General features: G+C 45.4%; 1 protein-coding gene across 1 annotated transcript; it reads left to right on the forward strand.

Moving 5' to 3' along the window:
* Positions 1–1,383: 1,383 nt before the first annotated feature.
* Positions 1,384–27,929, forward strand: LOC118080122 (E3 ubiquitin-protein ligase TRIM7-like). Its single transcript, XM_060270951.1, has 14 exons — positions 1,384–1,831; positions 2,347–2,442; positions 2,741–2,971; positions 3,322–3,344; positions 8,372–8,550; positions 9,705–9,737; positions 13,425–13,565; positions 20,668–21,110; positions 21,695–21,790; positions 22,070–22,300; positions 23,056–23,078; positions 24,383–24,504; positions 25,383–25,415; positions 26,199–27,929. Exons 1-14 carry the CDS (start codon positions 1,403–1,405, stop codon positions 26,687–26,689), a joined length of 2,571 nt encoding a protein of 856 aa, XP_060126934.1. The 5' UTR covers positions 1,384–1,402; the 3' UTR covers positions 26,690–27,929.
* The last annotated feature ends 52 nt before the right edge of the window (positions 27,930–27,981 follow it).

Consider the following 27,981-nt stretch of genomic DNA (forward strand, 5'->3'; position numbering starts at 1 on the left):
AGGAGGAGTCAATCCCGTTTGAGTGAGCGGCAGATTTCAGGGGCTTCCCTGCATAAGCTCATATTTTGCACCTGGATCTCAGCATTCCAATTAAAAATGAAAGCATATCCCCCAAGTCTGCCCATCCCTTTATTTATGGGAATCACACAACCAGGAGAGAAGTGAGTCTCAGCCGTATCTGCCAGGTCAGATTCCTTTCGTTCCCCTCCCCTTCCATCTGCCCTATTTTTAAGCACACAGTCAGTTGTGGGCAAATGGTGGGAACGAAAGGAATGCCAATTGCAATAGTTCCCCACCCCATTTTCAGGTGAAGCATTGCACCCAGTGCTAAACAGATGGGGCATAGAAACAGGGAGAGGTATTTTAATTCACCATTTTTACCATAGTCACCCAAATAGCAATTCTCAAATCGGAAGAGGAAGTGAAGGCAGAAGGAAGGAAGTGAAGGCAGAAGGAAGTGAACAGATCTTTCCAATCTGTTCCGAGGTCTGTGGGGCAAAGAAGGAGTAGCTCCGTGCCCACTTCCCTGGGATAAGCCCCTTTGAACTTACTCAGAGTTGACATAGGAGTGCCCTTTATTTTCTGGTTACATAAAATAAAAACTTAGTTGGTCTTTAAGGTGCTACTGAAGGAATTTTTTAACTTTATTTTCTGGATAGCCAAAAAGGATTAGCTCAAAGGTTTAGGGTGATTGCCTAGAGAAAGGACTTTTTCACATATATGGTTTGGGCCACTGGCTTACACACCCTTTCAAAGTTGTTGAGACGAAGGGTCTGAGACCAAAAGCCCTTTCCTGTTGTTCACCTCCACAGCTTCAACTTATTCAGAGGCACACTACCTCTGCACCAGGTGGTTTCATTGAGCAGGATGCTGTGCTTTGTCCCCTGAACATTTCCCTGTTGAAACGGCAAGCGGCCGCGCCCCCCCCGGCCACCCCGATTGGCCAGCCGGGGGCGTGACGCAGCTAGGAGTACCAATGACGCGGGGGACATCCCTTTGCCCACAGAGACTTCTCTCCTGCAACTGCGCCCCCCCCCCAGAAGGGAAGCAGTCTTCTCTCTACCTCTCCTAAGCACATGGCTCCTTAAATTAGCAGCAAGGAATTCTGCCCATTCTCTTTTTAAAAATAAATTTCGATGTCAAGGAGACCCTGTTCCACTTCAATGCATGTCTCTAAGGCAGCCGAGATCCTGAATTATCCTGCTTGAATTTCCTGGGTGGGGGAAGCAATACCCCAGATCTCCTTGCTAACTCCACATCTGCAGAGCGGAAGGGAAATCTTGAGTCACCCACCCCACCCCCGGGAAGGATCTCCCCCTGGGAAGGAAACGGAAACATATCCATTTGGGCGCGAAAAGCCAAGAAAACGAAACCAGCTCTCTCTCTTCCTGGAGAGGCAGCCATGGCTGTTTCTGGGGATCCCGTCCGGGATCTCTGCGAGGAAGCCACTTGCTCCATCTGCCTGGGTTATTTCAAGGATCCAGTGATCATCCCGGAGTGCGGGCACAACTTCTGCCGATCCTGCCTGATCCAGTGCTGGGAGAAATCCGAGGGACAGGCTTCCTGCCCTCAGTGCAGGGAAACGGTTGAGCAAAGCAGCATCAGGCGAAACCAGCAGCTGGCAAATTTTGTGGAAATAGCCAAGAAATTTAGTTATCTGGACGGGAAAAAGGAGGCCGAAGGAAAGGGCAGAATGTGCGAGAAGCACCAGGAACCCCTGAAGCTGTTCTGCAAGGAGAATGGAAGCCCCATCTGTGTTGTGTGTAATGTATCCAAGGAGCACAAAAGTCACGAGGTCATTCCTCTGGAGGAGGCGTCCCAGGAATACAAGGTGGGAAAAGGCAATGGGTCTTTCTTTGGGTTGGAATAGTTGTAGACAAGAGGGGCTTGTAAAAAAATAAATAAATACATACATAATGTTGTAATGTATTCTCTCCACTTGCAGTCCAAAAGGAATTCTCCAAAAAGAGATCTTGTGCAGCCTAATAAAACTAAACTTCTAAAACTTTATACAATAAATATTTCCTTTTCTTTTTGAAAAATTAAAGTGCACCAGTGGACCCCCCCCCTGAATGCAGGCTGCAGTGACTCCCCTGGGCTGAAAGAGGATTAACTTAATAAAAAGGAGGGGGGAGATGTTGGAGGTGTGTTCAGTGTGGGGGACAAATAGGAAAAAGCCCATGTTTCTCAGCTCTGATATAGGGCAGCCCCATTTCTGCCTCTTCTGGGATGAAAAGGGGGAACCTCTGCAAAAGACCCAGGGATGTGGGGCAGGGAGCAAATATACAATTCACCTTGTCTGTTGATGTGTAACACAGCCCAACTTGGACTTTGCTTTCTTTTCAGGATCAGATCAGCAGCTGCCTAGACAATGTGAGGAAGGAGAGAGAGAGAATTCTAGTACTTAAAGCAGACACAGAAAAGGAAAGCCAAGACCTGCTTGTAAGTATCATTGTTACTTTAAGGTGAAAAATACTATAGTCTAGAATCCATATCTGGGTAAAATGAAGATGGAATACAGAAATGGGTTTCTTTTTGAACAGCCTTATCTCCCACAGAATATGAAAGACCATTTAAAGGGGGAGAGGGCTTGTAAGTATTTATCAAGTTCTTTCTCTGCTGAATATGTCAGAAGTGGCCTTCCAAGGAAATTTCGATAACTGGCCTCTTCATCCTTTAACAGCAGACTCAATGCCTGATATTGGCCCACTGTTCTCTTCTTTCAATCTCTTTGCTGCAGAAACAAACAGATGCAGAGAGGAAAAAGATGGTGGCTGAGTTCAGGCAACTGCGCCGGTTTCTGGAAAAACAAGAGAAGCTTCTTCTAGCCCAGATGGCGGAAGTGAAGAAGGAGATTGCAGCTAAAAGGGAGCAGCACCTAGCCAGACTCTCCGGGGAACTCTCCTCTCTTGACAGCCTCATCCGGGAGATGGAGGAGAAGCTTCAGGAACCAGCCAGTGAACTCCTGCAGGTCAGGCCTGGTCTTGATGCAAGAGGGTGAAGTGTGCTGCTTCAAGCTACAGGCAGGAGGATAATATGTCTTAGCCCCCACCCCCAAAGAAAGCTGCTGTAAAGAAAACAATTGGTACATGAAGGGTGAAAGGCCTGGGGTCGCAGAAGGGGTCCTGCTAGATCAAACCACAGGCCCCTTCATTCTAGCATTGTGTTCCCACATTGACCAACCAGAGGTCTCTGGGAAGCCCCAAAAACAGTAGTGCTCTCCAAACCTGTGATTCCCAGCAGTTGCCACTCAGCTGCTTAGTATTTATAATTTACTGCAGAAATGGCTGCATCATGACATCTTTCTTTCTTCCCTTCCAGGATATTGGAAGCTTTTTGCAAAGGTAAGTGATGGGAAATCCCTGCCTTATTCTGATACTAGGAAAGTTCCTGTTTAACGGGTGAGAAACTCACTCTGCAATTCCTCTTTCTAGAGATAATTTAGGACTCCATCGTCACTTTTAACAAAGTCAGAGTCAAAAATAGGAACAGGTTTTCGTAGTTGTTTGTAGATTTTGGTCCCATCTACAATCACAGACAGGAAGCCATTCCCGCTGCATATTTCTGAAGGCCCTTCTCTGTGACGGATTAATTTACTCTGCAATTGATACAAAAAGGGGAGACATTCTAAAGGAGCTTGCAAATATCTTCACTATAACTTACCCTTAAATATTCAGTCTATTTCAGAGTTCTGCAGGTTCTTCCCCAGAAATAAGAACATGAGATGGGGCCCTGCTGGATCAGGCCAGTGACCCATCTAGTCCAGCATCCTGTTTTCACAGTCACTAACCAGATGCCCATGGGAAACTCACAAACAGGATCCAAGCCCCAGAGGACACTCCCCTCCTGTGGTTTCAGCAACTGGAGTTCAGAGGCACCACTCACTGTCTTTGATCCAGCCATGGTGAATAGTAGACAGTGAGAGCCTTGTCCTCCAGACAACTTCAACTCTCATGAATTTTGAAAATAATCCATGTATAGAAAATACTGTTTTAATTTCCAATATTTGTCCCATTTTTCAATGTAACCACTGTGTTAAAATGCATTTATAATGTTAATGGCAAAAGCCATTCTAAATCATTCTGCAGTTCCTTATATTTCAGAAATGCACATACCAGATCTATTATATTCTACTCATTAATGCTTCACTAAAAATTGGTGTAGTCCTAAAATCTCTGTGCCAAGACCCACTATTGCTCGTTGTTGTTGTTTAGTCGTTTAGTCGTGTCCGACTCTTCGTGACCCCATGGACCATAGCACGCCAGGCACTCCTGTCTTGCACTGCCTCCCGCAGTTTGGTCAGACTCATGTTGGTTGCTTTGAGAACACTGTCCAACCATCTCGTCCTCTGTCGTCCCCTTCTCCTTGTGCCCTCCATCTTTCCCAACATCAGGGTCTTTTCCAAAGATTCTTCTCTTCTCATGAGGTGGCCAAAGTATTGGAGCCTCAGCTTCACGATCTGTCCTTCCAGTGAGCACTCAGGGCTGATTTCCTTCAGAATGGATAGGTTTGATCTTCTTGCAGTCCATGGGACTCTCAAGAGTCTCCTCCAGCACCATAATTCAAAAGCATCACTTCTTCGGCGATCAGCCTTCTATATGGTCCAGCTCTCACTTCCATACATCACTACTGGGAAAACCATAGCTTTAACTATACTTTGTAGGCAAGGTGATGTCTCTACTTTTTAAGATGCTGTCTAGGTTTGTCATTGCTTTTCTCCCAAGAAGCAGGCGTCTTTCAATTTCGTGACTGCTGTCACCATCTTGCAGTGATCTAGGAGCCTAAGAAAGTAAAATCTCTCACTGCCTCCATTTCTTCCCCTTCTATCTGCCAGGAGGTGATGGGACCAGTGGCCATGATCTTGGTTTTTTTGATGTTGAGCTTCAGACCATATTTTGCGCTCTCCTCTTTCACCCTCATTAAAAGGTTCTTTAATTCTCCTCGCTTTCTGCCATCAAGGTTGTGTCATCTGCATACCTGAGGTTATTGATATTTCTTCCGGCAATCTTAATTCCGGCTTGGGATTCATCTAGTCCAGCCTTTCGCATGATGAATTCTGCATATAAGTTAAATAAGCAGGGAGACAATATACAACCTTGTCGTACTCCTTTCCCAATTTTGAACCAATCAGTTGTTCCATATCCAGTTCTAACTGTAGCTTCTTGTCCCACATAGAGATTTCTCAGGAGACAGATGAGGTGATCAGGCACTCCCATTTCTTTAAGAACTTGCCATAGTTTGCTGTGATCGACACAGTCAAAGGCTTTTGCATAGTCAATGAAGCAGAAGTAGACATTTTTCTGGAACTCTCTAGCTTTCTCCATAATCCAGCGCATGTTTGCTATTTGGTCTCTGGTTCCTCTGCCCCTTCGAAATCCAGCTTGCACTTCTGGGAGTTCTCGGTCCACATACTGCCTAAGCCTGCCTTGTAGAATTTTAAGCATAACCTTGCTAGCGTGTGAAATGAGCGCAATTGTGCGGTAGTTGGAGCATTCTTTGGCACTGCCCTTCTTTGGAATTGGGATGTAGACTGATCTTCTCCAATCCTCTGGCCATTGCTGAGTTTTCCAAACTTGCTGGCATATTGGGTGTAGCACCTTAACAGCATCATCTTTTAAATTTTAAATAGTTCAGCTGGAATATCATCACTTCCACTGGCCTTGTTATTAGCAGTGCTTTCTAAGGCCCATTTGACTTCACTCTCCAAGATGTCTGGCTCAAGGTCAGCAACCACACTACCTGGGGTGTATGAGACCTCCATATCTTTCTGGTATAATTCCTCTGTGTATTCTTGCCACCTCTTCTTGATCTCTTCTGCTTCTGTTAGGTCCTTACCACTTTTGTCCTTTATTATTGTAATCTTTGTACGAAATGTTCCTTTCATATCTCCAATTTTCTTGAACAGATCTCTGGTTTTCCCCATTCTATTGTTTTCCTCTATTTCTTTGCATTGCTCATTTAAGAAGGCCCTCTTGTCTCTCCTTGCTATTTTTTGGAAATCTGCATTCAGTTTCCTGTATCTTTCCCTATCTCCCTTACATTTTACTTGCCTCCTCTCCTCCGCTATTTGTAAGGCCTCGTTGGACAGCCATTTTGCTTTCTTGCATTTCCTTTTCCTTGGGATGGTTTTCGTTGCTGCCTCCTGTATAATGTTAGGAGCCTCCATCCATAGTTCTTCAGGCACTCTGTCCACCAAATCTAAATCCTTAAACCTGTTCCTCACTTCCACTGTGTATTCATAAGGGATTTGATTTAGATTGTATCATACTGGCCCAGTGGTTTTTCCTACTTTCTTTAGTTTAAGCTGGAATTTTGCTATAAGAAGCTGATGATCTGAGTTACAGTCAGCTCCAGGTCTTGTTTTTGCTGATTGTATAGAGCTTCTCCATCTTTGGCTGCAGAGAATATAATCAATCTGATTTCGATGCTGCCCATTTGGTGATATCCATGTGTAGAGTCGTCTTTTGTGTTGTTGGAAAAGAGTGTTTGTGATGACCAGCTTGTTCTCTTGACAGAACTCTATTAGCCTTTGCCCTGCTTCATTTTGAACTCCAAGGCCAAACTTGCCAGTTGTTCCTTTTATCTCTTGATTCCCTACTTTAGCATTCCAATCCCCTGTAATGAGAAGAACATCCTTCTTTGGTGTCATTTCTAGAAGGTGTTGTAAGTCTTCATAGAATTGGTCAATTTCACTTTCTTCAGCACCGGTAGTTGGTGCATAAACTTGGATTACTGTGATGTTAAAAGGTCTGCCTTGGATTCGTATCGAGATCATTCTGTCATTTTTGAGATTGCATCCCATTACAGCTTTTGCCATTCTTTTGTTGACTATGAGGGCCACTCCATTTCTTCTACGGGATTCTTGCCCACAGTAGTAGATATGATAGTCACTCGAACTGAATTCGCCCATTCCCTTCCATTTTAGTTCACTGATGCCCAGGATGTCAATATTTATTCTTGTCATCTCATTTTTGACCACATCCAGCTTACCATTATTCATGGTTCTTACATTCCAGGTTCCTATTCAATATTTTTCTTTACAGCATCGGACTTTCCTTTCGCTTCCAGGCATATCCGCAACTGAGCGTCCTTTCGGCTTTGGCCCAGCCGCTTCATCAGCTCTGAATCTACTTGTACTTGTCCTCCGCTCTTCCTCAGTAGCATGTTGGACGCCTTCCGACCTGAGGGGCTCATCTTCCAGCGTCATATCTTTTATATACCTGTTGTCTTTGTCCATGGAGTTTTCTTGGCAGGGATACTGGAGTGGCTTGCCAATTCCTTCTCCAGGTGGATCACGTTTGGTCAAAACATAACTTCTCCAAGTTATTTAAGCCCCTTCGCCACGACAAGGCAGTGATCCATGAAGGGGCCACTATTGCTCACTTTTCTTCAAAAACTTCCCCCCCCCCCATATATCAGCTTCTTTACCTTCAATCTCATATTCCTATATTTCCTTCAATATATTTTAGTTTTTCTTCAACTCTGTAAAGGGGAGAGATTACAGAGAACCTCCCCCTCTTATCAGAAGCAGTTCGTCCCCAAGCAGCCATGAAAGAGCGGGGTCTGAAGGAGATAGTCAGGAAGCGGAGAGAGAGAGCCAGGTCTCTGGCAGCATGGGAGGGCCCCTGCTCCACAGGCGGGAAAGGAGAGAGACGGAAAGGGGGGAGAGGGAAAAGACGGAGCACAGACCCTTTCCCCCGGCACCGGAATTAAGGAGGAGGAGAAAGGGGAGGAGATTCGCTGTCCCGCGACTCTTATGTTGGTCCAAGTCACGAAAGGGGGCAGTGCCGGATTCTGGTTCGGAATAAGCAGACATGTTTCCAGCACCTCGTTACACTGTAAATAGAGTGCACCAATAAAGACTGTTAAAAGACAAGCATGTGGAAGGTCGTTACTCTAGAGTAGTCGCAACAACCTCTGACAAACTCATTAGGTGCTCTCTAGAGCCACACATCAACAACCTTTTTGCCATGGGAAAATATTGCTTCCAATTTTTTAATGTATCTTAAATGTTGTGTTAAGTATTTATTTGTGTATATTACTTCTAGCTTTATACATATTATGACCATTTCTTCATTTCCTTGATCCTGCAAACTTCATTCAATACATATTGATATATTTATTCCAGAACAATGTTTTTTCACACACTCTTGTAACACAGTCCCATTCTTTTATTAATTTTTGATCTGATTGTCCTCTTAGGACTGCCATTAGCCTTGCTGAATCTGTATATTCATAGTTTAATTTGCCATTCTCCCAAGTCTTCATGATATAGCCATCATGCCTTTATCATCAGGATGAGACACCTGCCTTGTCAGAAACCTCCTTGCATTGGAAGGATGTTGGCTTGACTTTGTTCTTCTCCTCCCAGGTCTCAGGCAAAGCAGAACTTAGAGGATCCTCCTGTGGCTTTTCCTCCTGCCCTGAAGTGGAGGATCTGGGACTTTTATGATATAAATCCCTTCCTGAAGGGTGTCATGAAGCAGTTCAGAGGTAATGAAGAAGGGCTGAAAATATTTTATACTGGACATTTAAAATTGTTTATGAAAGGCTCCAGGTCATTAGCAGTGCCAGGAAAATGGAACGTTTATTTGTTTCTTCTCTTTCAATATCTAGAAGCCACACTTTTATATGTAGATGATTCACAACTGATTTTACTTACGCAATTGAAACCCTTCTTGCTGAGCTCTGGAAGCTCTTGTGAGATCTTTGGGGAGCCTCGCAGATTCCAGCCAGCAAGGTAAAGGGCTCAAAAGCTCTTTCTAAGAAGGGTTTGGCCACCACACAAATTGCATTTAAGGCATCCTCCTTGCTTACTGGGCTCTGAGAGGCTCCTGCAAGATCTCATGGTGCCATCTTGAGATCTCAGATGGCAGAAGTGATTCCAGGGGCCATTCTGACTTTGTGCAATTTTCCTTTATGCATAAACCCCAGGAATGTAACTTTCCCTTAAGTTATGAGTTGTCGTGTAAAAATTTGTGCTTGACCACTTCACAACCAGGCTTTGGGTGCTTTCACGGATCTCACTTTTTGGGAATTTCTCCTGTTCCTTTGGCCCTGTGATTGATGGAAGGGGGCAGGAGGGGGGCTGTCCAAGAGCCAGCCAGGAGCGGAGGGGACCGGGGTTGAGGCCTCCCATCCCAGAACAGGGATGCCTGTACCTTGTTGTTGAGGTGGAGATCTTCTGGGGGGTCTGTCCTCCAAGATTTGGGAAGGCCTGAACCTTGACCGCTTCACAATTTCTCAGCCAGGCTTTGGGTGCTTTCACACATCTCACTTTTTGGGCATTTCTCCTGTTCCTTTGGCCCTGAGATTGATGTAAGGGGGGCAGAAGGAGGGAAGGAAGGGGGCTGTCCAAGAGCCAGCCAGGAGCAGAGGGGACTGGGGTTGAGGCCTCCCATCCTGGAACAGGGATGTCTGGATCTTGTTGTGGATGGGGAGATCTTCTGGGGGGTCTGTCCTCCAAGATTTGGGAAGGCCTGAACCTTGATATGACCTTATGCAGGGATAGCCAGTATGGTGAGTTTCAGATAGTTTTAACTGCAACACCCATAATCTCCAGCTGGCGTGGCCAGTGGTTAGGCATGATGGGACTTGTAGTCCACAACACCTGGCTAAAATCTCATGAGCTCATATTATTGTTGACAGGTTTGTTACCTGGATGATGGTGTGATCCTAAATCTCTGTTCCTTTTTCTCTTCCAGACACTCTGGAATTTGGACTTCAGCTGCAACAAGGTACATTTAATAATAATAATAATTTATTATTTATACCCCGCCCATCTGGCTGGGTTTCCCTAGTCATTTCTGGGTCAAACAGTAGATGGGATCCGCTTCTCAAAAGTCCAGGCCACTGCAGCTCTTCCATCCATGCCTTCTTTCCCCTTATTTCCCAGAGGCATCTGTTCAGTGAGAGCAGCATTCTGGGCTAGATGGGCTCTTGGCCTGAGCCTGCAGACTCTAAGGAAGCCCCCAGCCCAGGATGGCTGGCTTTTCTGTGCCAAATCTCAATAAGACACAGGGATGGTCAAGGCATTTACGATAAAATGGGGACAAGTTTTGGGCTGTGCAATTTGGCTTGAGAGATGAGAAAGGTTATGGAAAAATTTCATAAATTTTACTGTGTGCACTGCCATTAAAGAAACATTATAAAGATGTGCTATAGGTGGTACATGATCCCGGTGAAATTGGCTAAAATTTATAAATTACCCACAAATCTATGTTGGAGATGCAAAAAGGTTGAAGGCTCACTATATCATATTTGGTGGAACTGCGTTAATGTAAAGACTTGATGGAATGATATTTTTGAGGAATTGAAAAAGGTTTTTAAAACAACCTTCCAAAAAAGACCTGAAGGTTTTCTTCTGGGGCTAGTTCAGACGATATTCCCAAAGACAGTACTGATTGAGTTCATCAAGCTAAGAGGTAATGATTTTAAAATAGAGGATTGATCAATGTGATGAACAATAAGGAACACAATGTTAGAGTTTTAAGGCAGCAAGAAGGATATAATGCATGTGGGTGAAGGAAGTCTCATGGGTAATGAAATGAAATGAAATTGTTTATTACGGTTATAAACCAGCTCCAACAGCACATTCACAAAAATGAAATCTGGATTTATAAACAATGTACAGCAAACTGCGTAAGACTTAAAATTGAATTAAACAGACGTATGAGAACCTAAAAGTTTAAAATTTGAGATACCATACAGGTTGACCCTATCACCCTGGAGGCTCCCTTTGACTATTTTCCCCACAGGCTAATTTGTTCTGGGAGGATAGACTGCATCTGCAAATCTGCGTGCAGAATCTGGCGACCGACCAGGTCGTCTTTTGATCTTTTCCTAAGAGGAGGGCATTTAATTTATAGACTTCTCCGGAAGGTGAGCAAGCCTCTCCAGTAGGGAGGCAATGGTGTCTCTGTGTGCCTCATCATAGAAGGGGCATCTAAAGAATAAATGTTCAGGGCTTCCTATTTCCCCTAGTGGGCAGGTACACAGTCTCTGGTCATATGAGACTTTTCCGAAGGATCCTTCCAGAACCGGCGATGGTAACGCCGAGCTTCGTGCAAGAGTAAAGTCCCCTCTTGCGTTTCTGGATTCGAGAAAATAGAGCTATGCAGCCGGGGCAGCAACGTATCTCTCGTTATCTGCGATTATGAAGTCAGGGGACCTCAGACTGTCCAGCCGTCTCTCAGAATCTATAATTCTTTGTTTGACCTCGGATCTTGCTTGACCCAGGCCCAGATTTAAAAGGGCTTGGGGAGCAAAGCCCAATTTCTGGAGGGTGAAGCCAAATGCCCCCGACACATGAGGGGAAAATATCCCTTTGAGCAATACAAGATCCCCACCCCTTTTATGTAAGAGTCAGGTTTAAGAGTAGGAAATACATGAACACAAATAGCTCAGAAAATGGCTGCAACAACCTTTGGGGGCTAGAAGGTAAATGGGTTCTGGTGTCACTGGCAGGGAGGTGGGGGCTGCCAGAGTGTGAACTCCAGGGGTCCGGCTTCCCTGCAAGATGGGGGTCTTCCCTCAGCTTTTGTATTGGAGGGGAGACAATGGGAAGACAGATGTTCAGTCTGGCCTGATCCTGGACACTACAATAAGGGAATCATAAGAGCTGGAAAAGGTGCAGCAGATGGCAGCATAAAGGAAACTCTTACTTATCTTTAAAATCATATTCTGCGATTCTTTTAGACAACAGTGAGTAGAATGCATAAAGGCTAATCAATACAATAAACTAGAAAAACCCATTATATTTAACAAAAAAAATGTGACACATAACAGCACTGGCAACATCCAACATCACACATAATCTTCAAAGGTGGCTGTACAAATGTGTGTCTTTAAAAAGAAATCGCTTGACTTAACTTTCCATAATGTGTTGAGCGGGGGGGGGGGGGGTGAGAAGACTGCAGAGCAGATCCTTTTTCTAATGTTTCCCAGCCTCTCAAATTTTTAAACGGGTTTCTTGTTCTGCTTCCACTGCTTACGATTTCCATAAATGTGAGGAACAGTGGGGGGGGAAGGCAAGCCATGTAGCCAATCGGGTCTGGGGAGCCAGGGTGGGGTCTTTGCATTGAAGGTAAGAATGACGCGTCCTTGGTTTTACTGGGTTTGGCATTACATTATTAACAATGTAAATTTACTATCAATGCTGTAATCAATGTCAATTTAAAAGATAGAACTATCCATTTTCTGCATCACTATAACCAAAGCACAAGAGATAATCAAGTTAGTTTTTGGCTGACTGGCTCCCAGTGCGTTTCCGAGCACAATTCAAAGTGTTCGTGCTGACCTTTAAAGCCCTAAATGGCCTCGGTCCAGTATACCTGAAGAAGCGTCTCCACCCCCATTGTTCTGCCCAGACACTGAGGTCTGTTGCCGATGGCCCTCTGGCGTTTCCCTCGCTGCAAGAAGCCAAGTTACAGGGAACCAGGCAGAGGGTCTTCTCGGTAGTGGCACCCACCCTGTGGAACGCCCTCTCACCAGATGTTAAAGAGAAAAACATCTGCCAGACTTTTAGAAGACCTCTGAAGGCAGCCCTGTTTAGGGAGCCTGTTAATGTTTAACAGAATATTGTTGGAAGCCGCCCTGAGTGGCTGGGGAAACCCAGGCAGATGGACGGGGTATAAATAATAAATTATCATCATCATCATCATAGTTTTCCTGGGGGAAACAAACCATAGGCCCACACTGCAGAACATGGAACTGAGTCACTCAGAAAGCAGTGGAATCTCCTTCCTTGAAGGTTTTTAAGAAGAGGTTGGGGGGGGGCTGTCATGGATGCTATAGTTGGGATTCCTGCATTGCAGGGGGTTGGACTAGATGACCCTTGGGGACACTTCCAACTCTATGATTCTATGAAGTGCTGTCAAGAATCCCAAGAAGGACATTTCATGGGGTTCAGGGAAACCTAACCACTTTCTTGCTTTTCATAAACTACCTGGAAGGATGGGGTACAACATACCTTAAATATGTATCTGAAACTTGAGAGGATCTGCTGCCAGTTTTACCTGGCATGTCAAGCACAGTCTGTCATGTGAGGTAAAAGATTAAGATGTGAATTAGGGAGTCCCTGCTTTGACTCCCTTCTGCCATAAACTGTGGGGGATGGGGCTGGTCTTAGACAAGCCACTGTCTCTCAGCCTCAGTCCTCCCATCTGAAAAATGGGCAAAGTAAGATTGACTCAACTTACAGAGTCGTTGCAAGGATTCTATGTAGATAATGTGTGAACCCTTGAAATAACTGTCAATGTTTCAAGAATCCTTATTAAGAACTTGATGGACATCCCTCTCTCGAATGCAGAGCCATGGAGTCCCTGTTCATTTCAGAGGGGATGCTATTTCTGTCATGTGCCTAAAAAAGAGTCAGCTTCCCAATTGATGTTTTTTCTCTTCTCTTTCCACCTCTGCCCCCACAGAAAACGTAACTTTGGATCCAGACACAGCAAATCCCTGGCTCATCCTGTCTGAGGATCGAAAGAGTGTGAGAAGGGGGAAAGTGCGTCAAGACCTGCCAGACAACCCTGAGAGATTTGACACATATGGCTATGTGCTGGGATGTGAGGGGTTCACATCAGGCAGACATTTCTGGGAGGTCATTGTGGGAAGAGAGGAGAGATGGGGGGTGGGAGTTGCCAGAAAGTCTGTGAAGAGGAAGGGCAATTTAGGTTTTGCTACTATGGAAGGGATCTGGGGTTTGGGAAAGTGGGACGGTGGGTACAAGTTCTGCTCCCCCCATGAGACCCCTGTTCCAAGTGAGGAGCCCAAGAGGATCCGAGTGACCCTGAACTGTGAAGGGGGACGGGTGTCCTTTTACGATGCAGATACAGCAGCCGTTCTCCACACATATCTGGCAGCTGCCTTTTCAGGAGAGACCCTCCAGCCCTTGTTTTACGTGGGCAAGGAAGAGAACCTGACACTCTCTTGACTGAGGGTGGAGACAGACAAGCGTATATTCATGGCCATTATGACATATTCAGTCTCCTTCAGGACTGAGCTGACAGGCACTCATGGACAAGCCATATTTGCAGAACTGTGATTGGCCATCCCTTGTGCCAATCATGATGCAACTCTCCCTTCTCAGGCTAGCTTAGCAAATGACACTGATTGATTGTGTCTCCTGTCAGTCCTCAAACTGGCCTGTTCTCTCTCCCTTGGGAATCAGCTCTTTCTGTCAGTGAAGGAGGTGCAAGAAAATAATTTAGGAAACAACAGCAACCCTAATCACATTCCTCTTTCGATGTAGTTCTTTCTCCATCCTCCAATTCTGACTTAAGATTTCTAGAGACAATATCATCATTTTTTCTGAATAAAATAAGAATTATGCACGGGCCTCACTTAAAACCTTCCTCAACCTCAATTCTGCTCTCAGATTCCCTTTTCCTCCCCCTAAAACTTACGCACAACTTGACTTGCATGATCGCAGGCTGGAGCCCTTCCTCAAACCACAAATTAATAAATGGAAAGAGGGCAGGAGACTGTGGGAAACTGTTGGAAGGGACTGTGAGATCTCACAAGAGTCTCCAGAGCCCAGAAAACCTTTGGCAGTGGGGGGAAGAGTTTCTAAGTCCACCTTGCTTCCCGGCCTCTAGAAAGGTTGCATAAAGCTCTCGGGATCTCTGGCTTTGGACGAGTAGGGATGGTTGCTTGGGGGCATTTTGGGGGGTCTTCCTGACTTGCACTATATTGCCTTTGTATGCTGACACCAGGAATGTCACCCACACGTAGGTTCCCATGTAAATTCCCATGTATACAATTATTTTCTCCAAGCTGCTTTGTAGTGAATAGTCAGATGCTTATAATTATCTGTATTTTTAGAGATCCCCTCTTCTTATCCTTTTTTGTAGCGGTCCTGAAATAATTTGGGGATATGTTTCCTGTGCTAACATGTTTGATTCTATTAAAGATCGTACTTCTTGTTGCTCCTGTGTTGTTTCCAACTCAACAGTATAATATCCATTCCCCATGACACTTCCTCCAGGGATTTTAGGAGGGTGATATCTTGTTTTATCCTGAGAGAAACCCTGTGAAGTAGAAGAGGCTGAGCTGAGGGACTTAGAAAAAGGAAACACTTTCAAGTTTATGGTCAAAAGGGATTTGAACCTGGGCCTTGTCATCCCAAGTCCAACACACTGGGCACTCAGAATGTGAAATCTTAACAAGGGTCCCTTCAGAGATGTGCTTGAAAGCCCTCCCTGCAAAGGTCCTGTATGTTGTAGCTTCTCTTCAGACCTTCCTGTGTTGACTGTGAATGTCTGCAGGAAGAGTCGATCAAAGATTGAGTGAATGGCAGATTTCAGCGGCTTCCCTGCATAAGCTCTGGATCCATTTCTGGATCACAGCATTCCGAATAAAAATGAAAGCAAACCCAAGTCTGAAGTCTGCCCATCCCTTTATTGATGGGAATCACACAACCAGGAGAGAAGTCTCAGCCGTTTCTGCCATGTCAGTGAGAGAGCAGGTATCCTATTGACACCCTTCCTTTTAACACACAGTCAGTTGTGGGGAAATTGAAGGGGGGAAATGAAAAGAATGCCAGTTAGTTCCTCACCCCATTTTCAACAGAAGCAGCCAGTGCCAAATAGATAGGGCATACATCTAAAAAATGCTCAACAACTGTGCCCTCCCCTCCTCCCCTAAAAAAAACCTTGGTCCTACCCGCCTCCAATGACAATGGGTAGATCATTGTCAATTGTTTAATACTGGGAGTAGATCACAGCCCCTAGGGAGTTGGACGTGCCTGGCCTAGAGAAAGGAGTTCTTCACACAGCACGTCATATGGTTTTGGCCACTGACTTACACACCCTCTTAAAGGCCATGAAACAAAGGAGGGTTTGAGACCAAAAGCCTGTTCCTGCTTATTCAGAAGTAGACTGCCTCTGTCCCAGGAGGTTTTATTTAGCATGATGCTAAATTCCTGTGGAAACTAGGCTTTTCCAGCACCCTTTCCCCTCTGCAGAGGTGGGGCACCCATGAGAATGGTCCACCCTCATATGTTGATGGATCCAAGTGGCTCTGGAAGATTTTCTGGCTGATATGACTGGCACTTCTGTTGAACCCCGGGTCAATCTGTGGAACATCCAGATAGGTCAGGATATATGCAACAACAACAACAACAACAATAATTTATATCCTCACGATCCCTCTCCCACTTTTTGCAGCCCATTTGGCCTTGTGGTATACTCTCAAACTGTGCACATTACAGTTATCACTATAATCCTCATTAATATAGGCTTAATGAAAACAACACAAACATTTGTGTGTACGTCGGGGATAAACTGCTGCTCATACTACTTTTTTGGTGTCCTCACGGAACTCCTAGGCTGGACATCCACCCCAAAAAGTTTTCAGAACTGTCCCCTCAGCCCTTTTTTCAGTTACAGACCCTTCTGCAAAATGTCAACACAGAGACAGCAGGAATCATAATCCACAAGGGTCCAGAATATGAAACTGAAAACAGTTTTGGGTGGATTTATAATTCCCTCAATTGTTTTGTCTTTATTTTTACACTTCAACATAGAGCCAAATTAAGAAGGGAACCCTCACTTCAGCATGGATCAAATGAAACTTCAGAGAAAAATGTTCAAAGTATCAGCACTGAAAATAAATTTTTAAAATGTAATTTGCAACCAGTGCCAATCATATGGGTCATACAAATAGGGAGAGGTATTTTAATTCTACACTTTTTACCATAGTCACCCCAAATGGCAATTCTCAAATTGGAAGAGGAAGTGAAGGCAGCATATTTTTCCAATCTCTCCTGACCATGGACATAAATCTGACATCAGGAACCAGAAGACAGAAAAACCAGTAGGAGAACACTTCAATCTCCCAGGACATTCTATACAAGATCTCAAAGTAGCTGTCTTACTACAAAAGAATTTCAGAAATAGACTGGAAAGAGAAGTTGCTGAATTGCAACTTATCACCAAGCTCAAAACCATGGAGGGACCTGGTTTGAACAGAGATATCGGGTTCTTATCTCATTATACATGATAAGCGATCTTCAGCCATCTCCACCCTTGCTTTTTCATGCAAAACCATTTGCAGTCGTTTCTGGTCATCAACAGCTATCAGTCAGTCAATCACCCATTTCCACCACCCTTCTGAGTGATCCCCCCTCCCCATCCCCACCCCTCCCCACCCCTTCTCTACATAAGTGCCTGGAAACTTCCATTTCACTGTATCTGAAGAAGTGTGCATGCACACGAAAGCTCATACCAAAATAAAAACTTAGTTGGTCTTTAAGGTGCTACTGAAGGAATTTTTTTATTTTACTTCGATCCAGACCAACACGGCTACCTACCTGTAATCCTGACCACTGTGCAGCAAAGAGGAAATTGAGCCTATTACCCTGTGCGCACTTCCCTGGGATAAGCCCTTTTGAACTTACTCTTGAGTAGACATAGGAGTGTGATTATTTTCTGGATAGACTAAGAGGATTAGCTCACAGGTTTAAGTGATTGCCTAGAAAAAGGAGTTCATGTTTTTTGTATCTGTATTTGCATTTTGTGTTCATGTTTCTTTTTTCTCATTATATATATATGGGGGAAGAGTCCCTTCAGAGATGTGCTTGAAAGCCCGCCCTGCAAAGTTCCTCTACAGTGATACCTCCGGTTACGAACGTAATTCGTTCTGGAGGTCCGTTCTTAAGCTGAAACATTTCTTACCATGAGGCATGCTTTCGCTAAGGGGGCATCCTGCTGCCACCACACTGCCGGCATGTGATTTCCGCCTACAGCCCTGTGCCCACATCCCTGGGATAAGTCCCTTTGAGTTTACTCTTGAATAGACATAGGAGTGCCCTCTATTTCCTGGAGATAAAAAGGATTAGCTCACAGGTTTTGGTGATTGCCTAGAGAAAGGACTTCTTCACACACATGGTTTTGGCCACTGACTTACACACCCTTTCAAAGTTGAATAAAAAAATTCCTTCAGTAGCATTCCTCTCTAGAAAATTCCTCTCTAGAACCTGCTGCAAGACAGACCCAAAAAAGAAAATAACAGAACACCACTAGTCATCACATACAACTCCCAAGCTAAAACAGTACAACGCATCATCAGAGATCTACAGCCTCTCCTGGACAATGACCGCTCCCTTTCTCAAGCTCTGGGAGGAAGACCTTTCATTGCCTACAGACAGCCACCCAATCTTAAACAACTCCTCACCCACAATAATACAACCACCAGACTTAACATGGACACTGGTACCAGAGCCTGCAATAAACCCAGATGCCAACTTTGCTGCCACATACACCCAGACAACACCATTACTGGCCCCAACAACATCCAACATACCATCTCAGGACTATTTAATTGCTCATCCTCTAACATTGTGTATGCCATCAAATGCCAACAGTGCCCTTCAGCTCTCTATATTGGACAAACAGGCCAAACCCTACGCCAAAGGATAAATGGACATAAATCTGACATCAGGAACCAGAAGACAGAAAAACCAGTAGGAGAACACTTCAATCTCCCAGGACATTCTATACAAGATCTCAAAGTAGCTGTCTTACTACAAAAGAATTTCAGAAATAGACTGGAAAGAGAAGTTGCTGAATTGCAACTTATCACCAAGCTCAAAACCATGGAGGGACCTGGTTTGAACAGAGATATCGGGTTCTTATCTCATTATACATGATAAGCGATCTTCAGCCATCTCAACCCTTGCTTTTTCATGCAAAACCATTTGCAGTCGTTTGCGGTCATCAACAGCTATCAGTCAGTCAATCACCCATTTCCACCACCCTTCTGAGTGATCCCCCCTCCCCATCCCCACCCCTCCCCACCCCTTCTCTACATAAGTGCCTGGAAACTTCCATTTCACTGTATCTGAAGAAGTGTGCATGCACACGAAAGCTCATACCAAAATAAAAACTTAGTTGGTCTTTAAGGTGCTACTGAAGGAATTTTTTTATTTTGCTTTCAAAGTTGGTGAGAGGAAGGGTTTGAGACCAAAAGCCATTTCCTGTTGTTCACCTCCACAACTTCAGCTTATTCAGAGGTAGACTGCCTCTGCACCAGGAGGTTTCATTGAGCAGGATGCTGTGCTCTGTCCACTGTGACATTTCAGCCCTCTCTTCATATCTGGACTGCACATCTCCAACTCCACTGATATCCTGCCCTGTTCAAAGGGAAGTATGGTGTGGGAGACAGGGAAAAAGGATAAATGGCACACACAGAGGCAAGGTGGTGAAGGTGCTGTGTGCCAGCCGTCCCAGCCCAAGGAACTGATCTCCTATCTGCTGTGGTTAATGCCAGGCTTGCTGTGAATAAAGTTCCTTTCATCCATGACTTGATGGTGGATGAGCAGGCTGGTTTGGTCTATTCCTGAGGCTTTAATGGGTAAACAAGGTGGAGTTGGTCTCACCCAGTTGTGCCCACCTGGGTACCCGGTGCAGCACCAGGGCAGACTTGAGAGCCAGCGAGTGGGAGGGGGGTAACTGTGGTCTATAGAGATTATCTTTCTCTCTCCAACTGAATGAGGATCTAGAGTGTTTGTTCCTGGCACTGAGTATATGGAACAGATTTGGGATTCTGTTGGTTTCCTGCCCGCCTCATTTCCCAGCAGTCTCCCTGCCTGAGTGGCAGAGTTCATCTTCGTGGCAGAGTTGAGGGCTCCCACACTGCTGCATCTGTGTGGCTTCAACATCCATGTTGAGGCGACTGGCTCTGGGGGTGGCGGCTCAGAAATTCATGTCTGCATGACAACCGTGGGGCTGTCCCAACATGTTGTTGGCCTGATGCATATTGTCAGGTGCACACCAAATTAAGAAGAGAACCCTCACTTCAGCAGGAATCAAATTAAACATCAGATTTGTAATTCCCTCAATTGTTTTGTCTTCATTTTTACACTTGAACATAGACTCAAATTAAGAAGAGGACCCTCACTTCAGCATGGATCAAATTAAACATCAGAGGAAAAATGTTCAGAGCATCAACACTAAATCCCCCCCCCAAAAAAACCATGTGTTATCTTTTTTATGAGGAATATGTATCAACCACCAAACAATAATACTTTAGCAGTATATAAAGATAAAAAGAATCACAAGTCAAAAGAGAGAAAACACTTCCCCAACACCAAAAGATAAAAAATAAAAAAAAATCCATGTTAATTTTTATGACAAGGAGATCCGACAAGGCGGCGAATGGAGGCCACCCCCCACAGCCGCGCTCCTGTTTAAACGGCAAGCGGCCACGCCCCTGGCCACCCCGATTGGCCAACCGGGAGCCGTGACGCGGCTAGGAGTACCAATGAGGCGGGCAACATCCCTCTGCCCACAGAGACTTCTTCTCTCCTGCAACTCCGCCCCCCCTCCGGAAGGGGAGGGGTCTTCTCTCTACCTCTTCTAAGCACATGGTTCCTTAAATTAGCAGCAAGGAATTCTGCCCATTCTCTTTTTAAAAATAGATTTCGATGTCAGAGAGACCCTGTTCCACTTCAATGCATGTCTCTAAGGCAGCCGAGATTCTGAGTCCTCCTGCTTGAATTCCCTGGGTGGGGAAGCAATACCCCAGATCTCCTTGCTAACTCCACATTTGCAGAGCAGAAGGGAAATCTTGAGCCACCGCTGCCGTGGAATCTCATCATGGGAAAGAAAAGGAAACGTCTATTCACACGCGAAAAGCAAAGAAAACGAAACTCTCCCTCTCTTCCAGGTGAGGCAGCAGCAGCCACGGCTGCTTCTGAGGATCCCGTGCAGGATCTCTTCCAGGAAGCCACTTGCCCCATCTGCCTGGATTGTTTCAGGGATCCAGTGATCATCCCGGAGTGCGGGCACAACTTCTGCCGATCCTGCCTGATCCAGTGCTGGGAGACATCCGAGGGAGAGGTTTCCTGCCCTCAGTGCAGAAAAATCATTCAGCACAGGAATCTCATCCCCAATCGGCCGCTGGCAAATGTTGTGGAAAAACTTACAGCCGGGAAACTCCAAGGTGAAAAGGGGTCTAAAGGAAAGGGGAAGGTCTGCAAGAAGCACAAGGAGCCTCATAAGCTCTTCTGCAAGGAGGACGAAAGCCCCATCTGTGTCGTGTGTAATGTATCCAGGAAGCACAAAAGCCACGAGGTGGTTCCTCTAGAGGAGGCGTCTCAGGAGTACAAGGTAAGAAATCTCTCTGGATTTCCTTTGGGGATGATGAGGGTGAAATAGCTACAGAGAAGGGCGTCTTGCAAGAAAACGTTTTAATGTGTTCTCCCCTCCAGCAGCCAAAGAGTCACTCGCCAGCAAGAGCTTTGTGCAGCCTTCGAAAACTAAACTTCTGGAACTCTTTTCAATAAATCTTTTGGAGGATTACAGTGCCCCAATGCCCCCCTGCAGGAGTAACTCACCCCCAATTCATGCTCTGGTAGCAGCTCTCTTAGGAAAGGGCTGGGGTGGGGCAATGGAGGTGGGAGGGATAGAATCATAGAATCCTAGAGTTGGAAGGGACCCTGAGGGTTATCTAGTCCAACCCCCTGCAATGCAGGAATTCTCCCCACAGCCATCCCTGGTTGGAATCGAACCAACCTTCTGGTTATCAGCCAGACACACGGACACATTGTGCCACAGGCTCCCTGGATGAAGAAGGCAAAGACCCCAGACTTGGGGGCAGGGAGCAAGCATATGATTCAACATTACTGTTATTATGAATATTAAATTCCAATAATGAAAAAAGCAACCAAACTTCGATTTTGTTTTGTTTTCAGAATCAGATCAGCAGCTGCCTACACAATGTGAGGAAGGAAAGAGAGAGAATTCTAGAATTTAAAGCAAACGCAGAAAAAGAAAGTCAAGACCTGCTTGTAAGCATCATTGTTGTTTTTAAGGTCTTCTGCAGGGAAAATGAATATGGAATATAGAGAAAGCAGTTTCTTTTTGAGCATCCTAATCTCCCACAGAGCGTGAAAGACCATTTAAAGGAGGGGGTGGGCTTGTAAGTATTTATCAAGCTCTTTCTCTGCTGAATATGTCAGAAGTGGCCTTCCAAGGAAATTTGGATAACTGGCCTCTTCATCCTGCAACAGCAGACTAAGTGTCTGATATTGGCCCACTGTTCTCTTCTTTCAATCTCTTTGCTGCAGAAACAAACAGATGCAGAGAGGAAAAAGATGGTGGCTGAGTTCAGGCGACTGCGCCAGTTTCTGGAAGAACAAGAGAAACGTATTCTGACCCAGATGGCAGATATAAAGAAGGAGATTGCAGCTAAAAGGAAGGAGCACCTGGCCAGACTCTCCGGGGAACTCTCCTCTCTTGACAGCCTCATCCGGGAGATGGAGGAGAAGCTTCAGGAACCAGCCAGTGAACTCCTGCAGGTGAGGCCTGGTCTTGATGCGAGAGGGTGAAGTGTGCTGCTTCAAGCTACAGGCAGGAGGATAACATGTCTTAGCCCCCACCCCCAAAGAAAGCTGCTGTAAAGAAAACAAAAGGTACACGAAGGTTGAAAGGCCTGGGGTCGCAAAAGGGGCCCCTTCATTCTAGCATTGTGTTCTCGCATTGGCCAACCAGAGGTCTCTGGGAAGCCTTAAGAACCAGTAGCACTCTGCCCCCTCTGTTTCCCTGCAAGTGGAACTCAGCTGCTTAGTATTGATAACTGATTAGGGGTCATCCGGAGGTTTGGAGCACGTTGTCAGCAATATGCTGTTGGCTCCCCTTTACATCTTCAGGTGAGGCAGTGGAAGTGATGGACTGTTGTCTTGCCTTGCTAATGGACTGAATGAGAGCCAACAAGCTGAAGCTCAATCCAGATGAGACTGAGGCACTGCTAGTGGGTGGTTCCCAAGCCTGGATGGGTGGGAGATGGCCTGCTCTTGATAGGATGACACTTCCTCTGAAAGAGTGGGTACATAGCTTGGGGGTTATATATGGGGCTGCCTCTGAAGACAGTTTGGATTATTTGGTTGCTCTTGTTTTTGTATTTATTATGAATTCTATATTTTTATATTGTGATTTTATTTTGTGAACTGCCCTGAGACCTGCGGGTGTAGGGTGGTATACAAAATTGATGACAACGACAACAACAACAACAGTAGAACAGGCTCCCCTGACATCTACCTTTCTTTCCCTCCAGGATATCGGAAGCTTCTTGCACAGGTAAGTGATGGAAAACCCCTGCCTTATTGTGATGCTAGGAAAGTTCCTCTTCAACAGACAAAAATAGGGACACATTTTTGTGGTAGCTATTGGTCCCATCTACATTCACAGACAGGAAGCCGTTCCCACTGCATATTTTTGAAGACCCTTTTCTGTGATGGATTCAATTACTCTGCAATTGATACCAAAAGGGGGGACACCCCAAAGGTGCTTGTAACTTCACTATAACTTACCCTTAAATATCCAGTGTATTCCAGGCTCCTGCAGGTTCTTCCTCAGACATAAGAATGTGGGAAAGGGCCCTGCTGGATCCGGCCAGTGGCTCATCTAGTCCAGCATCCTGTTTTTACAGTGACTAACCAGATGCCAGTGGGAAACCCGTGAGCAGGATCCGAGCCCCAGAGGACACTCCCCTCCTATGGTTTCAGAGGCACCACTGCCTTTGACCCAGCCATTGTAAACCCAGCCATGTCCTCCAGACAACTTTAGACACTCATGAATTTTGAGAATCTCCCATGTTTAGAAAATATTGCTTTGATTGCTAATTTTTTCTCCATTTTTAAAATACAACCACTGTGCTAAAATACATTTACAGTAGAACTTCTACCGGTACTTATGTCCGTAATCCGTTTTGGGGTGCCATCAGCACCCTGAAACAGGACGCAAGTAGAAGAGTTGCTCCACACATGCGCGCAGTGCGATAGCGTGCTTCTGCGCATGGGAAAGCGCACAGAAAGCTTCTGCAAATGTTCAAAGCACGCAGACAGATTCTGCTCATGCACGCACGGCAAACCCGGATGTAAATACTTCCAGGTTGGCAGCAGATGTAAGTTGGAACATGTGCAAGTAGAAGCAGACGCAAGTCGAGGTTACATTGTATAATGTTAATCACAAAAGCCAATCGAAAGTATTCTGAACTTCCTTATATTTCAGAAAAGCACATACCAGATCAACATGTTTTGCTCATTAATCACTTGAAATGCTTCACTAAAAGTGGTGTAGTCCTAAAATCTCTGCATAAGGACCCAGTTTCTTAAAAATTTTTTTTGTAAATGTCAGCTTCTTTATCTTCAGTCTCATATTCCTATATTTCCTTCAGTATATTTTGGAAGCAGGTGTGTGTCGGTTTTCTTTCATCTTGTTAGGTGCTCTCTAGATGCTCCCTCTTGCCATAGGAAAAGCCCTGCTCCCAAGTCTTCATGATATCTCCATCATGCCTTTATCATCAGGATGAGACACCTGCCTTGTCAGAAACCTCCTTGCATTGGAAGGATGTTGGCTTGACTTTGTTCTCCTCCTCCCAGGTCTCAGGCGAAGGAGAACTTAGAGGATCCTCCTGTGGCTTTTCCTCCTGCCCTGAAGTGGAGGATCTGGGACTTCAGTGATATGAGTCCCTTCCTGGAGGGTGTCATGAAGCAGTTCAGTGGTAATGAAGAAGGGCTGAAAATATTTTATACTGGATGTTTAGAAGTGTTAATGACAGGCTCCAGGTTACTAGCAGTGCCAGGAAAATGGAGGGTTTATTTATTTATTCTTTTTCAATATCTAGAAGTCACACTTTCCTATGTAGATGACTCACAATCGAAAGAAGTGGATAAACCTTTCTTGGTGGGCTCTGGAAGCTCTTGTGAGATCTTGGGGGAGCCTCCCAGATTCCAGTCAGCAAGGTAAAGGGCTTGAAAGCTCTTGCAACAAAGGGTTTGGCCACCATGCAAGTCCCTTTTAAGACCTCTGCCATGGTTACTGGGCTCTGAGAGGCTCCTGTGAGATCTCATGGGACCGCCTTGAGATCTCTGATGGCAGGGGTGATTCCGGGTGTCGCTCTGACTTTGCACGATTTTCCTTTATGCACAATCCCCAGGAATGTGACCCTCCCTTAAGTTGCAAGTTGTCTCTAAAAAATTGTACTTCACCACTTCACATCTCTCAGCCAGGCTTTGGGTGCTTTCACACATCTCACTTTTGGGGAATTTCTCCTATTCCTTTGGCCCTGAGATTGATGTAAGGAGAAGTAGGAAAGAAGGGGTTGCTGTCCCAGAAGCAGAAGGGACTGGGATTGAGGCCTCCCATCCTGGAACAGTGATGTCTGGATCTTTTTGTCGAAGGGATAGCCTGCATGGTGTATTTCAGATAGTTTTAACTGCAACTTCCATAATCTCCAGCTGGCGTGGACAGTGGTTAGGGAAGATTGGACTTGTAGTCCACAATACCTGGCTACAATCTCGTGAGCTCATATTGTTGTTGACAGGTTTGTTACCTGAATGATGGTGTGATGCTAAATCTCTGTTCCTTTTTCTCTGCCAGACACTGTGGAATATGGACGTCAGCTGCAAAAAGGTACATTTAATAATAATAATAATAATAATTTATTATTTATGCCTCACCCATCTGACTGGGTTTCCCTAGTCAATTCGGGTCAAACATTTCTGGGCCTTTTTCTGTGCCCAATCTCAATTCAACACAGGGTTGCTATGAAGCCAAATGCTCTAGTGTGGTGTAGTGGTTAAGAGCGGTAGACTCGTAATCTGGGGAACCGGGTTCGTGTCTCCGCTCCTCCACATGCAGCTGCTGGGTGACCTTGGGCTAGTCACACTTCTCTGAAGTCTCTCAGCCCCACTCACATCACAGAGTGTTTGTTGTGGGGGAGGAGGGGAAAAGGAGATTGTTAGCCGCTTTGAGACTCCTTCGGGTAGTGATAAAGCGGGATATCTAATCCAAACTCCTCCTCCTCCTCCTCCTCCTCTTCTTCTTCTTCCTCTTCCTCTTCCTCTTCCTCTTCCTCTTCTTCTCTTCTTCCTGGCACATGAGGCTGAAATATCCCTTGGAGCCATACAAGATCTCAATCTCTTTTAGGAGAGTTCATGTAAGAGTAAGGTGTAAGAGTGGGAAATGCATAGCTCAGAAAATGGCTTAAATGTGTTAAGTGCTTCAAACACTTGAAAGAACTGCAAATGTTTCAAGAATCATTAATAAGAACTTGATGAACATCCCTCTCTCGAATGCAGAGCCATGGAGTCCCTGTTCATCTCAGAGGGGATGCTATTTCTGTCATGTGCCTAAAAAAGAGTCAGCTTCCCAGGTGACGTCGTTTCTCTTTTCTTTCCTCATCTGCTCTCACAGAAAACGTAACTTTGGATCCAGACACAGCAAATCCTATCCTTATCCTGTCTGAGGATCGAAAGAGTGTGAGAAGGGGGAAAGTGCGTCAAGCCCTGCCAGACAACCCTGAGAGATTTGACTCACATGGCGATGTGCTGGGATGTGAGGCATTTAAGGAAGGCAGACATTTCTGGGAGGTCACTGTGGGAAGAGAGGAGGGGTGGGGGGTGGGGGTTGCCAGAAAGTCTGTGAAGAGGAAAGGCGAATTAAATGTTGATCCTACAGACGGGATCTGGGGTATGGGGAAGTGGGACGGTGGGTACAAGTTATGCTCCCCCCATGAAGAGCCCAAGAGGATCCGAGTGACCCTGAACTGTGAAGGGGGACGGGTGTCCTTTTACGATGCAGATACAGCAGCCCTCCTCCACTCATTCTCAGAAGCCTCCTTCTCAGGAGAGTCCCTCCAGCCCTACTTTTACGTGACGGATAAAGGGAACCTGAGCCTCTCTTGACTGAGGGCGCAGACAGACAAGCGTATATTCATTGCCAATTAAGACATATTCAGTCTCCTTCAGGACTGAGCAGACAGGCACTTAAGGAGAAACCATATTTGCAGAACTGTGATTGGCCATCCCTTGTGTCAATCATGATGCAACTCTCCCTTCTGGGGACAGATTGTAAATGACACTGATTGATTGGGTCCCCTGTCAGTCCCCAAACTTGTCTGTTCTCTCTTGCTTGGGAATTGTCTATTTCTGTCAGTGCAGGACGTGCAAAGGGGAAAAGAAGCAAGAAAATGATTTAGGAAACGGCAGCAAACCCCCCCCCCCACATTCCTGTTTCGATGTAGTTCTCTCTCCAACCTCCAACTCTGACTTAAGATTTCTAGAGATAATAACATCATCTTTCCTGAATAAAATCAGAATTATGCACAGGCTTCACTTAAAACCTTCCTCAGCCTCAGTCCTGCTCTCAGATTCCATTTTCCTTCGCCAAAACCTCCACTGGCCAGGAAGATGGAAGTTCCAAAATCCCTTTTTTTGCTACTACTCAGGGAAGCTTATCTCGCAAGAGTCTCCAGAGCCCAGCCTTTGGCAGTGGGGGAAAGAGTTTCTAAGTCTACCTTGCTCGCATGCCTTTAGAAAGGTTGCATAAAGCTCTCAAGATCTCTGGCTTCAGACAAGTAGGGATGGTTGCTTGGGGGGCATTTTCCGGGGTCGATTGCCTTTGCATGCTGACCCCAGGAACATAACTCCCACGTAGGTTTTGGGCCTCTATGTAACAAAATCCCCTCTGACAGTGAAGAGCCTCTGTCAGAAGTTCTGAGGAGAGAACAGAGAGAATCTAGAGGATTTCAGGGGGGACAGTAAATTCCCATGTATACAATTATTTTCTCCAAGATGCTTTGTAGTGAACAGTCAGATGCTTATCTGTATTTTTAGAGATCCCCTCTTCTTACATTTTTGTATAACAGGCCTGAAAGAATTTGGGGGTATGTTTCATGCGATAACATGTTTGATTCTATTAAAAATTGTCCTTCAGCATAATATCCATTCCCCATGATGTTTCCTCCAGGGATTTTAGGAGGGTGATATCCTGTTTTATCCTGAGAGAAACCCTGTGAGGTAGAAGAGGCTGAGCTGAGAGACTTAGAAAAAGGAAGCACTTTAAAGTTTATGGTCAAAAGGAATTTGAACCTGAGCCTTGTAATCCCAAGTCCTACACACTCTGCAGTCAGAATGTGAAATCTTAACAAGGGTCCCTTCAGAGATGTGCTTGAAAGCCCACCCTGCAAAGTTTCTCT

Source organism: Zootoca vivipara, chromosome 2, assembly GCF_963506605.1.
Source record: "Zootoca vivipara chromosome 2, rZooViv1.1, whole genome shotgun sequence".
Lineage (NCBI taxonomy): Eukaryota > Metazoa > Chordata > Lepidosauria > Squamata > Lacertidae > Zootoca > Zootoca vivipara.

Coding starts and splice junctions, on each gene's coding strand:
- LOC118080122 (XM_060270951.1), top strand. CDS start 1,403: ATGGCTGTTTCTGGGGATCCCGTCCGGGATCTCTGCGAGGAAGCCACT. Junction 1,832..2,346: donor AGGCGTCCCAGGAATACAAG/GTGGGAAAAGGC, acceptor CTTTCTTTTCAG/GATCAGATCAGCAGCTGCCT. Junction 23,079..24,382: donor ATCGGAAGCTTCTTGCACAG/GTAAGTGATGGA, acceptor TCCTCCTCCCAG/GTCTCAGGCGAAGGAGAACT.